Source organism: Ranitomeya imitator, chromosome 9 (assembly GCF_032444005.1).
Source record: "Ranitomeya imitator isolate aRanImi1 chromosome 9, aRanImi1.pri, whole genome shotgun sequence".
NCBI classification, from domain to species: domain Eukaryota; kingdom Metazoa; phylum Chordata; class Amphibia; order Anura; family Dendrobatidae; genus Ranitomeya; species Ranitomeya imitator.
Genome location: NC_091290.1, coordinates 120,146,180 through 120,160,416, shown reverse-complemented (window position 1 = coordinate 120,160,416; position 14,237 = coordinate 120,146,180). Strand labels below are relative to the sequence as shown.

Here is a 14,237-nt window from a genome sequence, read left to right as displayed (position 1 = left end):
CCCCCTTGGTATCTGACCATAAAAATGCCGATATCTCTGGAACTGTATGGAGGATTATCAAATAACAAAAAACTGAAATACTCAGGGAAGCAGTGGCAATAAAATCAAATAAAAAAACTGGCCACTTTTGACCTGGTGACAGGTCCCCTTTAATGTGAGAAAACCTCACACTATATAGGTAATTTAGGCATGCAAGACTGCAGATGCACCGACGTACCTGGGACCTCTCTGTCACGCCGTTAACGGCGATAAAGGGGCAGGACGGCGTACTGGGACCCGCACCTGTCCCTGCCATTATAATGGGGCCCTGGCTTTCCCTTATCTCAGGGGTACCTATGATGGTTAGGAGGCCTGAGCTGCCAGCGTATCCCTGTCTCCTGTGCAGGCCCTATTAGTGGCCCCCTCTCCCCCAAAGGGAGGTGGACTGCACCAGTGTAATAATACAACAAATAACAGGGTATACAGACAAGGTAACAAAGTCTCAAACTCACCAAATGCTCACACAACCACAGAAGTAACACATAGAAGGGAAGAGAAGGAAAAAACTAGGAAGGAAAACAGGTTTAACATGCAACCAAAACAGCAGACACCAATCTCTGTAAATAAACCTCCAAGCTCCTAATACCACGCTCCTTCAACCTCCAAGCCAGGCAGCAGGACTGATCACTGACAACAGTTGTAGGCAAGGCTGGGTCTATATAGAGGAGGAGATTACAAAATCCACTTCAGCTGAGAGACCCAGCTCTCAGCAACTCAGCAACAAGGTTAACTCCTGCACTGCTGGCACAAAGCAGCCAGGTCAGAATACAGGAGAAGAGCTTCTGTTCACTGTGTGTGAACGAGGCCCAGAGTGCTGCAGTTCTCTGGGACTTCTCTGTCGCGGTAGCCCCGTGACACTCTCCCTACATACAATCTACAGAAGCCTGATCTGTTCAATCCATGAGACAATAATAAAAGAGAAAATCACCGTAAAATACTTTATACATCAAAACCCAAAACAGATGAATGATTTACAACAAAGCTGTAATGTAATGGCAAACAAAATAGGAATGACCGTACCTTCAAAACAGCGGCTGGGGTAAGAGCGGAGCTGGAAATGGTTGGTGAAGAAGGTTTCTTTTTGGTATGAGGTGGGGAATCTTTCTGTGTTTTTTCAGAAGACTCGTTTGTTGGTTTAGGACGGACATTTCTGAAGATCTGAACAATCAGGAGGTTGATGGGGAACATCAATAAGGAGCTCTCAAATCCAATCATCACCTCCTGCCAGGTGAATTCAATCTTACCTGAGAGTACAGATAAAGATATGCTGTGTGTTTAGAAATAGTGACACGTGACTTCTTCTTCCAAGTAAATATGCAGTTTTTTTCCATTACTTACTTTCATGTACAATTTATGCTTAACAAATTTTAAGGACTTTTAATTTATTTATTTTTTTGCATGGAAATTTATAAAACTTTGCAAATCGCTTCTCCATTCCAGTACATTTGCTGCCTTCAGCTGCACTGATATCAGACCGTACTCATTAGAAGTACAGCTGATGGCAGTCACCCATCACTGCCATCATCTGTACTCCAAATGATTACATTCTGATATCAGCGCAAACAGACTGGTGATATACAGAGATTTGGAAGCCACTTCCAATTTTTATACAAATTCCCTAGTTTATAGGGGATATATAATAAGTTAATTTGCAAAGTTTTATAACAAAATTTCATAAGTTTCCATGCCAGACAAAATTATTAAAAAAATGAAAGTTTTAAGTTTTCCAGTAATTGAAAAACATTGCTGCCTTATTTCAAGAGCAGCGTCACACGTGTCCACAGATTGTGGTGCTTATTGTGGTTATTATTTGCAATGTTTTTTTCCTACCCTAGATGTTATTTTTGTGCCATATTCTCTATGTTTCCAACCACTGTTTAACACTCTAGAAGTACAGAGCCAAAAATACTAAATATATATTTTAGTAGTGCCAGAGAAACAGAACTAGTGTTAGAAATGAGATCTGTAGTCATACACTGTATAATGTCATTACCTAAGTCCATCTTCTGTTCCGCGGGGTCTGTGGGTAGCCCCCAAAACATAATACTGGTCAGCATGGTGCAGAGAAGCAGGGAAAAGCAGCAGGAGACTCTCTGCACCCGAGTGAAAGGGCTCCTGGGGGAGCGACTGAATACAGAGTACCAGATGTGCCCATCCCGAAAACCCTTGGACGTTTTCATGAAAAATAGATTACTGAAAAAAATGTAAGGAATTATATATAGATATATTGGACAGTTTTATTTCATGTGGGATTACTTTTTTCTAGATCTGATCACGTATAGCCTCCGTTCTTCTAAAAGTACTCCACTGTGTGCGCTCAGGCAGGAGCTGTGCACTCCTGAGCTGTGACGCCTGCCTCCTGAGCTGTGACTCCTGCCTCCTGAGCTGTGCACTCCTGTCTCCTGAGCTGTGCACTTCTGTCTCCTGAGCTGTGCGCACTCCTGTCTCCTGAGCTGTGCGCACTCCTGTCTCCTGAGCTGTGCGCACTCCTGTCTCCTGAGCTGTGCGCACTCCTGTCTCCTGAGCTGTGCGCACTCCTGTCTCCTGAGCTGTGCGCACTCCTGTCTCCTGAGCTGTGCACTCCTGTCTCCTGAGCTGTGCACTCCTGTCTCCTGAGCTGTGCACTCCTGTCTCCTGAGCTGTGCACTCCTGTCTCCTGAGCTGTGCACTCCTGCCTCCTGCGCGCTGTGACTCCTGCCTCCTGAGCTGTGCACTTCTGTCTCCTGAGCTGTGCGCACTCCTGTCTCCTGAGCTGTGCGCACTCCTGTCTCCTGAGCTGTGCGCACTCCTGTCTCCTGAGCTGTGCACTCCTGTCTCCTGAGCTGTGCACTCCTGTCTCCTGAGCTGTGCACTCCTGTCTCCTGAGCTGTGCACTCCTGTCTCCTGAGCTGTGCACTCCTGTCTCCTGAGCTGTGCACTCCTGTCTCCTGAGCCATGCACACTCCTGCCTCCTGAGCTGTGCACTCATGTCTCCTGAGCTGTGACTCCTGTCTCCTGAGCCGTGCGCACTCCTGTCTCCTGAGCTGTGCAATCCTGTCTCCTGAGCTGTGCACTCCTGTCTCCTGAGCCGTGCGCACTCCTGTCTCCTGAGCTGTGCAATCCTGTCTCCTGAGCTGTGCACTCCTGTCTCCTGAGCTGTGCGCACTCCTGTCTCCTGAGCTGTGCACTCATGTCTCCTGAGCTGTGACTCCTGTCTCCTGAGCCGTGCGCACTCCTGCCTCCTGAGCTGTGCACTCCTGTCTCCTGAGCTGTGACTCCTGTCTCCTGAGCTGTGACTCCTGTCTCCTGAGCTGTGCACTCCTGCCTCCTGAGCTGTGACTCCTGTCTCCTGAGCTGTGCACTCCTGCCTCCTGAGCCATGCACACTCCTGCCTCCTGAGCTGTGCGCACTCCTGTCTCCTGAGCTGTGCACTCATGTCTCCTGAGCTGTGACTCCTGTCTCCTGAGCCGTGCGCACTCCTGCCTCCTGAGCTGTGCACTCCTGTCTCCTGAGCTGTGACTCCTGTCTCCTGAGCTGTGACTCCTGTCTCCTGAGCTGTGCACTCCTGCCTCCTGAGCTGTGACTCCTGTCTCCTGAGCTGTGCACTCCTGCCCCCTGAGCCGTGCGCACTCCTGCCCCCTGAGCCGTGCGCACTCCTGTCTCCTGAGCTGTGCGCACTCCTGTCTCCTGAGCTGTGCACACTCCTGTCTCCTGAGCTGTGCACTCCTGTCTCCTGAGCTGTGACTCCTGGCTCCTGAGCTGTGACTCCTGCCTCCTGACCTGTGCACTTCTGTCTCCTGAGCTGTGACTTCTGTCTCCTGAGCTGTGACTCCTGTCTCCTGAGCTGTGCACTCCTGTCTCCTGAGCTGTGCACTCCTGTCTCCTGAGCCATGCGCACTCCTGCCTCCTGAGCTGTGCGCACTCCTGCCTCCTGAGCCGTGCGCAATCCTGCCTCCTGAGCTGTGCACTTCTGTCTCCTGAGCTGTGACTCCTGTCTCCTGAGCTGTGACTCCTGTCTCCTGAGTTGTGTGCACTCCTGACTCCTGAGCCGTGCACACTCCTGAGCTGTGCACTCCTGTCTCCTGAGCTGTGACTCCTGCCTCCTGAGCTGTGCGCACTCCTGTCTCCTGAGCCGTGCGCACTCCTGCCTCCTGAGCTGTGCACACCAGTCTCCTGAGCTGTGCGCACTCCTGTCTCCTGAGCCGTGCGCACTCCTGCCTCCTGAGCTGTGCACTCCTGTCTCCTGAGCTGTGACTCCTGTCTCCTGAGCTGTGCACTCCTGTCTCCTGACCTGTGTGCACTCCTGTCTCCTGAGCTGTGACTCCTGTCTCCTGAGCTGTGACTCCTGCCTCCTGAGCTGTGTGCACTCCTGTCTCCTGAGCTGTGCACTCCTGTCTCCTGAGCCGCGCATACTCCTGACTCCTCAGCTGCGCGCACTCCTGTCTCCTGAGCCGTGCGCACTCCTTTCTCCTGAGCCGCGCACACTCCTGTCACCTGAGCCGTGCACACTCCTGTCTCCTGAGCCGTGCACACTCCTGTCTCCTGAGCCGTGCACACTCCTGTCTCCTGAGCTGTGCGCACTGTCTCCTGAGCTGGGACTCCTGTCTCCTGAGCGGTGCACACTCCTGTCTCCTGAGCTGTGCACTCCAGCCTCCTGAGCCGCGCACACTCCTGTCTCCTCAGCCGTGCACACTCCTGTCTCCTGAGTCGCGCACACTCCTGTCTCCTGAGCTGTGCACATTCCTGTCTCCTGAGCTGTGCACACTCCTGTCTCCTGAGCTGTGCGCACTCCTGTCTCCTGAGCCGTGCACACTCCTGTCTCCTGAGCTGTGTGCACTCCTGTCTCCTGAGCTGGGACTCCTGTCTCCTGAGCGGTGCACACTCCTGTCTCCTGAGCTGTGCACTCCACCCTCCTGAGCCGCGCACACTCCTGTCTCCTCAGCCGTGCACACTCCTGTGTCCTGAGCCGCGCACACTCCTGTCTCCTGAGCTGTGTGCACTCCTGACTCCTGAGCCGTGCACACTCCTGACTCCTGAGCTGTGCACTCCTGACTCCTGAGCTGTGTGCACTCCTGACTCCTGAGCCGCGCACACTCCTGACTCCAGAGCTGTGCACTCCTGTCTCCTGAGCCGCGCACACTCCTGTCTCCTGAGCTGTGCACTCCTGTCTCCTAAGGTGTGGCTCCTGTCTTCTGAGCCATGCACACTCCTGTCTCCTGAGCCGCGCACACTCCTGTCTTCTAAGCCGCGCACACTCCTGTCTCCTGAGCTGTGCACACTCCTGTCTCCTGAGCCGCGCACACTCCTGTCTTCTAAGCCGCGCACACTCCTGTCTCCTGAGCTGTGCACACTCCTGTCTCCTGAGCTGTGCGCACTCCTGTCTCCTGAGCTGTGTGCACTCCTGTCTTCTGAGCTGTGTGCACTCCTGTCTCCTGAGCTGTGTGCACTCCTGCCTCCTGAGCCGCGCATACTCCTGACTCCTCAGCTGTGCGCACTCCTGTCTCCTGAGCCGTGCGCACTCCTTTCTCCTGAGCAGCGCACACTCCTGTCTCCTGAGCCGCGCACACTCCTGTCTCCTGAGCCGTGCAGACTCCTGTCTCCTGAGCCACGCACACTCCTGTCTCCTGAGCCGTGCGCACTCCTTTCTCCTGAGCCGCGCACACTCCTTTCTCCTGAGCCACGTATACTCCTGATTCCTGAGCCGTGCGCACTTCTGTCTCCTGAGCCGTGCATACTCATGACTCCTGAGCTGTGCGCACTCCTGTCTCCTGAGCTGTGCACTCCTGTCTCCTGACCTGTGTGCACTCCTGTCTCCTGAGCTGTGACTCCTGTCTCCTGAGCTGTGACTCCTGCCTCCTGAGCTGTGTGCACTCCTGTCTCCTGAGCTGTGCACTCCTGTCTCCTGAGCCGCGCATACTCCTGACTCCTCAGCTGCGCGCACTCCTGTCTCCTGAGCCGTGCGCACTCCTTTCTCCTGAGCCGCGCACACTCCTGTCACCTGAGCCGTGCACACTCCTGTCTCCTGAGCCGTGCACACTCCTGTCTCCTGAGCCGTGCACACTCCTGTCTCCTGAGCTGTGCGCACTGTCTCCTGAGCTGGGACTCCTGTCTCCTGAGCGGTGCACACTCCTGTCTCCTGAGCTGTGCACTCCAGCCTCCTGAGCCGCGCACACTCCTGTCTCCTCAGCCGTGCACACTCCTGTCTCCTGAGTCGCGCACACTCCTGTCTCCTGAGCTGTGCACACTCCTGTCTCCTGAGCTGTGCGCACTCCTGTCTCCTGAGCCGTGCACACTCCTGTCTCCTGAGCTGTGTGCACTCCTGTCTCCTGAGCTGGGACTCCTGTCTCCTGAGCGGTGCACACTCCTGTCTCCTGAGCTGTGCACTCCACCCTCCTGAGCCGCGCACACTCCTGTCTCCTCAGCCGCGCACACTCCTGTCTCCTGAGCTGTGTGCACTCCTGACTCCTGAGCCACGCACACTCCTGACTCCTGAGCTGTGCACTCCTGACTCCTGAGCTGTGTGCACTCCTGACTCCTGAGCCGCGCACACTCCTGACTCCAGAGCTGTGCACTCCTGTCTCCTGAGCCGCGCACACTCCTGTCTCCTGAGCTGTGCACTCCTGTCTCCTAAGGTGTGGCTCCTGTCTTCTGAGCCATGCACACTCCTGTCTCCTGAGCCGCGCACACTCCTGTCTTCTAAGCCGCGCACACTCCTGTCTCCTGAGCTGTGCACACTCCTGTCTCCTGAGCCGCGCACACTCCTGTCTTCTAAGCCGCGCACACTCCTGTCTCCTGAGCTGTGCACACTCCTGTCTCCTGAGCTGTGCGCACTCCTGTCTCCTGAGCTGTGTGCACTCCTGTCTCCTGAGCCGCGCACACTCCTGTCTCCTGAGCCGTGCGCACTCCTTTCTCCTGAGCCGCGCACACTCCTGTCTCCTGAGCCGCGCACACTCCTGTCTCCTGAGCCGTGCACACTCCTGTCTCCTGAGCCGTGCACACTCCTGTCTCCTGAGCCGCGCACACTCCTGTCTCCTGAGCCGTGCACACTCCTGTCTCCTGAGCCGCGCACACTCCTGTCTCCTGAGCCGTGCGCACTCCTTTCTCCTGAGCTGTGCACACTCCTGTCTCCTGAGCCGCGCACACTCCTGTCTCCTGAGCCGTGCACACTCCTGTCTCCTGAGCCGCGCACACTCCTGTCTCCTGAGCCGCGCACACTCCTGTCTCCTGAGCCGCGCATACTCCTGTCTCCTGAGCCGCGCACACTCCTGTCTCCTGAGCCGCGCACACTCCTGTCTCCTGAGCCGTGCACACTCCTGTCTCCTGAGCCGTGCACACTCCTGTCTCCTGAGCCGCGCACACTCCTGTCTCCTGAGCCGTGCACACTCCTGTGTCCTGAGCCGTGCACACTCCTGTCTCCTGAGCCGCGCACACTCCTGTCTCCTGAGCCGCGCATACTCCTGTCTCCTGAGCCGTGCACACTCCTGTCTCCTGAGCCACGTATACTCCTGATTCCTGAGCCGTGCGCACTTCTGTCTCCTGAGCCGTGCACACTCCTGTCTCCTGAGCCGTGCACACTCCTGTCTCCTGAGCCGTGCACACTTCTGTCTCCTGAGCCGTGCACACTCCTGTCTCCTGAGCCGTGCACACTCCTGTCTCCTGAGCCGTGCACACTCCTGTGTCCTGAGCCGCGCACACTCCTGTCTCCTGAGCCGTGCACACTCCTGTCTCCTGAGCCGCGCACACTCCTGTCTCCTGAGCCGTGCACACTCCTGTCTCCTGAGCCACGTATACTCCTGATTCCTGAGCCGTGCGCACTTCTGTCTCCTGAGCCGTGCACACTCCTGTCTCCTGAGCCGTGCACACTTCTGTCTCCTGAGCCGTGCACACTCCTGTCTCCTGAGCCGTGCACACTCCTGTCTCCTGAGCCGTGCACACTCCTGTCTCCTGAGCCGTGCACACTCCTGTCTCCTGAGCCGTGCACACTCCTGTGTCCTGAGCCGTGCACACTCCTGTCTCCTGAGCCGCGCATACTCCTGTCTCCTGAGCCGTGCACACTCCTGTCTCCTGAGCCACGTATACTCCTGATTCCTGAGCCGTGCGCACTTCTGTCTCCTGAGCCGTGCACACTCCTGTCTCCTGAGCCGTGCACACTTCTGTCTCCTGAGCCGTGCACACTCCTGTCTCCTGAGCCGTGCACACTCCTGTCTCCTGAGCCGCGCATACTCCTGTCTCCTGAGCCGTGCACACTCCTGTCTCCTGAGCCGTGCACACTCCTGTGTCCTGAGCCGTGCACACTCCTGTCTCCTGAGCCGCGCATACTCCTGTCTCCTGAGCCGTGCACACTCCTGTCTCCTGAGCCACGTATACTCCTGATTCCTGAGCCGTGCGCACTTCTGTCTCCTGAGCCGTGCACACTCCTGTCTCCTGAGCCGTGCACACTTCTGTCTCCTGAGCCGTGCACACTCCTGTCTCCTGAGCCGTGCACACTCCTGTCTCCTGAGCCGCGCACACTCCTGTCTCCTGAGCTGTGCACTTCAAAGAAGTCTTTTGAGCAATCGGTTGAGGTCTATGGACCCGGTCCCTCAACGATCTGCTCAGACTTCAAGCTCCTAAAACATATTTAAAAATTCCCAATAATATTAACTCTTTTGGATTAGTTGTTACCTAAACTGCTTCATATCCTCCTCAGTGGCGACACTGAACTCCTTATCCAACACACATTCTCCAACCTCGATGGAAAGCCAGGAATTACACAGGAAGCACCACCGCTGATCCATCTCCACATCATGCACCAACACTCTGTTCACATACCTGTAAGAACAAAGATGAAGTAGATGTATGCCCAGCTGAACCACACGTGCATCTGAAGTCGGAAGGTGCATGGCCAGCCTTTATGTCATCAGTCATGGCTGCCAGTAAAGTAAAGCCGTAGGCTGGACATGGCTATTCTACTTAACGTTACAGTTTTGCTGGGCGCTCAGCAGAATGTGAATTGAGACAAGAGAATAAGTTGATGTCAGACAACTCACACAGCAGCTTATCTCCTGCAAAACAGATCAGGCATACTGATATCCAATATGCCTGATCCTTCTGTCTCCTGACACCTGTTGTCACCCCACACATGCTAAATAGTCAGCTAGTCCCACAATAATTATCTAATGTGTATGAGAACCTATATGTAAAGCTGATTCTTACCATGAAGGCTTATCTCCGGAGTTGTCATGCCAAAGTCTTATACGCTGCACTTCTCCAAGAGGCAATAAAGTTGTCATCAAGAAAACATCAGAGCCTCCACGTTCAAAAACAACGCCATCTGGATCACACAAGTGATGGGGTTCACTCTCTCCATCAGAGCCAAAGAGTGTTAACGTGACCTACAAGAGAGAATAAAGCACAGTTTGTTTGTTCACAGCAAACTTCGGGAACAGGATTCCTTGCACAGAATTTTTTTAAATTGTTCATTTACTTCCTAAATGCAAAAGTAACTTCCTAAATATTCTTCATTAAAAAAATTTCAGCATTTTGCGACTGCAAAGTGTCTGTGAGTGCTTCATCTAGCTAAATGCTTTGCAAAAATGATACAACTCCATCAGTGCGCCTGCTCCTGACTGCTCTCTCTGTTTTCACCTGCCTCATATCAGTGTAATGAGAGGTATCATGAAGGAGAAGGTTGTACACAGATCCGCAGTGGAGAGGGGAGACAGTATCTCAGGGAGGGCAGAGAAAACAGGCAATAGACAAGGAGGAAAGCACATGAAATGAAAATACCGTAGGTGCAGTATAGAAGCTGTGCTGAGCGTTAATGAAGATGGCAACAACCTAGATTCACATAGACTGTACATCCAGTCTATATTACTTAGAGAGATACATAGCTCGCATTCAGCCTATATTTATTGGAAGAGACACAGATGTCACATTCTGCCTATATTACTGGGAGAGACAGATCCCACATTCAGCCTATATTACTGGGAGAGACAGATCTCACATTCAGCCTATATTATTGGGAGGGACAGATCTCACATTCAGCCTATATTACTGGGAGAGAATACAGATCTCACATCCAGCCAATATTACTGGGAGAGACACAGATCTCACATTCAGCCTATATTACTGGGAGAGACAGATCTCACATTCAGCCTATATTACTGGGAAAGACAGATCTCACATTCAGCCTATATTACTGGGAGAGACAGATCTCACATTCAGCCTATATTACTGGGAGAGAATACAGATCTCACATCTAGCCTATATTACTGGGAGAGAATACAGATCTCACATCCAGCCTATATTACTGGGAGAGACACAGATCTCACATTCTGCCTATATTACTGTGAGAGACACAGATCTCACATCCAGCCTATATTACTTGGAAAGACACAGATCTTACATCCAGCCTATATTACTGGGAGAGATACAGATCTCACACCAGCCTATATTACTGGGAGAGACACATATATCACATTTACCCTACATTACTGGGAGAGAAACGGAGCTCACACTCAGCCTATATTACTGGGAGAGATACAGATTTCACATTCACATTACTGGAAGAAACACAGATCTCAAATTCAGCCTATATTACTGGGTGATATACAGATCTCACACCAGTCTATATTACTGAAAGTGACACAGTTCTCAAATTCAGCCTGTATTACTGGGAGAGACACATATTTCACATTCAGCCTACATTACTGGGAGAGAAACGGAGCTCACACTGAGCCTATATTACTGGGAGAGACACAGATTTCACATTCAGCATATATTACTGGAAGTGATACAGATCTCAATTTCAGCCTATATTACTAGGAGAGATACAGATCTCATTTTCTGCCTATATTACTGGGAGAGACACAGATCTCACATTCAGCCGATATTACTGGGAGAGACACAGATGTCACATTGAGCCTATACTACTGGGAGAGAGACAGATCTCACATTTAGCCTATATTACTGGGAGAGACACAGATCTTACATCCAGCCTATATTACTGGGAGAGATACAGATCTCACGCCAGCCTATATTACTGGAAGAGACACAGATATCGCATTCAGCCTGCATTACTGGGAGAGAGACAGATCTCACATCTAGCCTATATTACTGGGAGAGTAGCCTATATTACTGGGAGAGACACAGACGTCACATTCAGCCTGTATTACTGGGAGAGACACAGACGTCACATTCAGCCTATATTACTGTGAGAGACACAAATGTCACATTCAGCCTATATTACTGGGAGAGAGACAGATCTCACATTCAGCCTATATTACTGTGAGACACACAGATTTCACATTCAGCCTATATTACTGGGAGAGAGACAAATTTCACCTTCAGCCTATATTACTGAGAGAGACACAGATGTCACATTCAGCCTGTATTACTTGGAGAGACACAGACGTCACATTCAGCCTATATTACTGTGAGAGACACAAATGTCACATTCGGCCTATATTACTGGGAGAGAGACAGATTTCACATTCAGCCTATATTACTGGGAGAGAGACAGATTTCACATTCAGCCTATATTACTGGGAGAGAGACAGATTTCACATTCAGCCTATATAACTGGGAGAGACACAGATGTCACATTCAGGCTATATTACTGGGAGATACACAGATCTCACATTCAGCCTATATTACTGTGAGAGACACAGATCTCACATTCAGGCTATATTACTGGGAGATACACAGATCTCACATTCAGCCTATATTACTGTGAGAGACACAGATCTCACATTCAGGCTATATTACTGGGAGAGACACAGAGCTCACATTCAGGCTATATTACTGTGAGAGACACAGATCTCACATTCAGGCTATATTACTGGGAGAGACACAGAGCTCACATTCAGGCTATATTACTGTGAGAGACACAGATGTCACATTCAGGCTATATTACTGGGAGATACACAGATCTCACATTCAGCCTATATAACTGGGAGAGACACAGATGTCACATTCAGGCTATATTACTGGGAGATACACAGATCTCACATTCAGCCTATATTACTGTGAGAGACACAGATCTCACATTCAGGCTATATTACTTGGAGATACACAGATCTCACATTCAGGCTATATTACTGGGAGAGACACAGAGCTCACATTCAGGCTATATTACTGGGAGATACACAGATCTCACATTCAGCCTATATTACTGTGAGAGACACAGATTTCACATTTAGCCTATATTGCTGTGAGAGACACAGAGCTCACATTTAGCCTATATTACTGGGAGAGAGACAGATCTCACATCCAGCCTCTATTACTGGGAGAGATACAGATCTCACATTCAGCCTATACTACTGGGAGAGACACAGATTTCACATTCAGCCTATATTACTGTGAGAGACACAGAGCTCACATTCAGGCTATATTACTGGGAGAAATACAGATCTCACATTCAGCCTCTATTACTGGGAGAGATACAGATCTCACATTCAGCCTATACTACTGGGAAAGATACAGATCTCACATTCAGCCTATATTACTAGGAGTGAGACAGATCTCACATCCAGCCTATATTACTGGAAAATACACTCCTACAAGAGAAAAATTCTGATACTTGGATCAGGCTGCAAGCTGCAAATCTGGGAGCCTGAAAATAAATTAAATGAACAGTGCACAAATTGTATTAACAATTTATATAACAATCATTTTTCTTTTCATGTCAAAGGCTTCCATATCCTTAAATGACTGAGTTAAGAGGATCCAGTGTCCTTCTTACAGACCTTAGATGAGGTTGCAGCTCCTCTTCGATGGCCGGTGAATACAGTCACCAGATACCGATATTGGGCCAATGGGTCATTATCCTCCAGAGCTATGATCTTCACCTGGTTCAGAACAGCATGGATGTTCTTTATTAGAATTATATCCAGACCTGGAGGTTCACCAACCCATATATACCCTTTACAAGATGATATTAGTTCTTACAGCTACCGACCTTGGCATTATCCTGGATATCTTTTCTCCTGGCCCAAATCAACAACAGCACATAGATAAGAGCGATGCACCCAACGGTGGTCACCACCACGGGGTTGTCCACAAAAGTAGCAAAAAGCTCGATTGTTCTGCTCACATCCAAAGCATTAGGCATGACGATAAAGGAGCTTCCAAAGAAGGTCAGATGGGTGCAGAGACACTGGATGCTATGGGGAGTAGTCTTAGGGCCGACCTAAAACAATGTAATACTCCACGTTATTTATTTTTCCCAAACTTATTTGACTAATATCTCATATCTACTTACATGACAGCCGGTCTTATTCCATTCCTGACTGGTCTCGTCCCAGAACACACACTGGGAAGCGAAGCAGGCGACCGATACAGATACAGAGGATAGGGAGAGGACATCTTCCTCCACCGCCGCCCTTATAGAGAGGTAGTAGCTGCCTACCCCATAAAGCTCCTCGGGGTCTATCACCCAGGAATACACGCTATCTTGGGGAGAAATGTCAGAATGGTTAGTAATGGCGGGATCGTGCTCCGTGCATTGTTTTGGGGGTACATTTGACATTTTGATTGCTTTATATTGCATTTTTGGGGGCGACTTTAACAAGACCTCCAACTTTCACAGGTACTGGATTTCTCATGGATGTTTTGGGCTGTACTCACTACAAGTGACGGCCATAACATCACTACTACAGCAAATGTGACCACTGCAGACAATCACTGGGCTCAGCGCTGTTGCCAACATAGATGGCCACTGAATCCAGTGATTGGCTGCAGCGGTCAGCTGTAAAATCACCACTGTAGCCTGTAAAGAAAAAAAAAAACAGAGACCTGGTGAACCAGGTCAACCCCTTTAAACACAAAATGCTTTTATAACACCTTCCCTTTAAATCCTACCTCCGGGATACCGTCCATCCGGGAGCCGAGTGCTGATATCATAGTTGGTCTCGTTGGGATGATATTCATACCCCAGGTACAATATCAAAGACATGTCCTCGCTGGGCTCCAAATGGATGACGAGCGGATAATGGGGCGACGTGACGTTCACCAGGAGGGATGATACGTTCGCCAGGGACAGCGTGCTCTTCTCTCCGTCCGCCATTGGCTCCCTGGGTAATATGATCTGGGGGGGGGAGAACTTTAATAAGGTATGATATTACATTTGTAAAACTAAAAAGGTCTCAGAGAACATGGACGTAGGCTAGAACCCCTCAAATGCTGCACCAACTACCAAGAATCCCTCGACTCTACAGTCTGGGGAAATGCATGAGTGG

General features: G+C 50.9%; 1 protein-coding gene across 1 annotated transcript in view; it reads right to left on the bottom strand.

The window, feature by feature from the left end:
• Positions 1-14,237, bottom strand: part of LOC138648631 (polycystin-1-like protein 2) — a 48,251-nt gene that overhangs the window by 14,435 nt on the left and 19,579 nt on the right. The window contains exons 23-30 of the mRNA XM_069738418.1: positions 13,861-14,086; positions 13,262-13,452; positions 12,959-13,189; positions 12,747-12,848; positions 9,214-9,392; positions 8,683-8,829; positions 2,033-2,232; positions 1,060-1,283 (exon numbers count right to left, since the gene is read on the bottom strand). Of these exons, the coding sequence (XP_069594519.1) occupies positions 1,060-1,283; positions 2,033-2,232; positions 8,683-8,829; positions 9,214-9,392; positions 12,747-12,848; positions 12,959-13,189; positions 13,262-13,452; positions 13,861-14,086 (1,500 nt within the window). The remainder of the gene's footprint in view (positions 1-1,059; positions 1,284-2,032; positions 2,233-8,682; positions 8,830-9,213; positions 9,393-12,746; positions 12,849-12,958; positions 13,190-13,261; positions 13,453-13,860; positions 14,087-14,237) is intronic.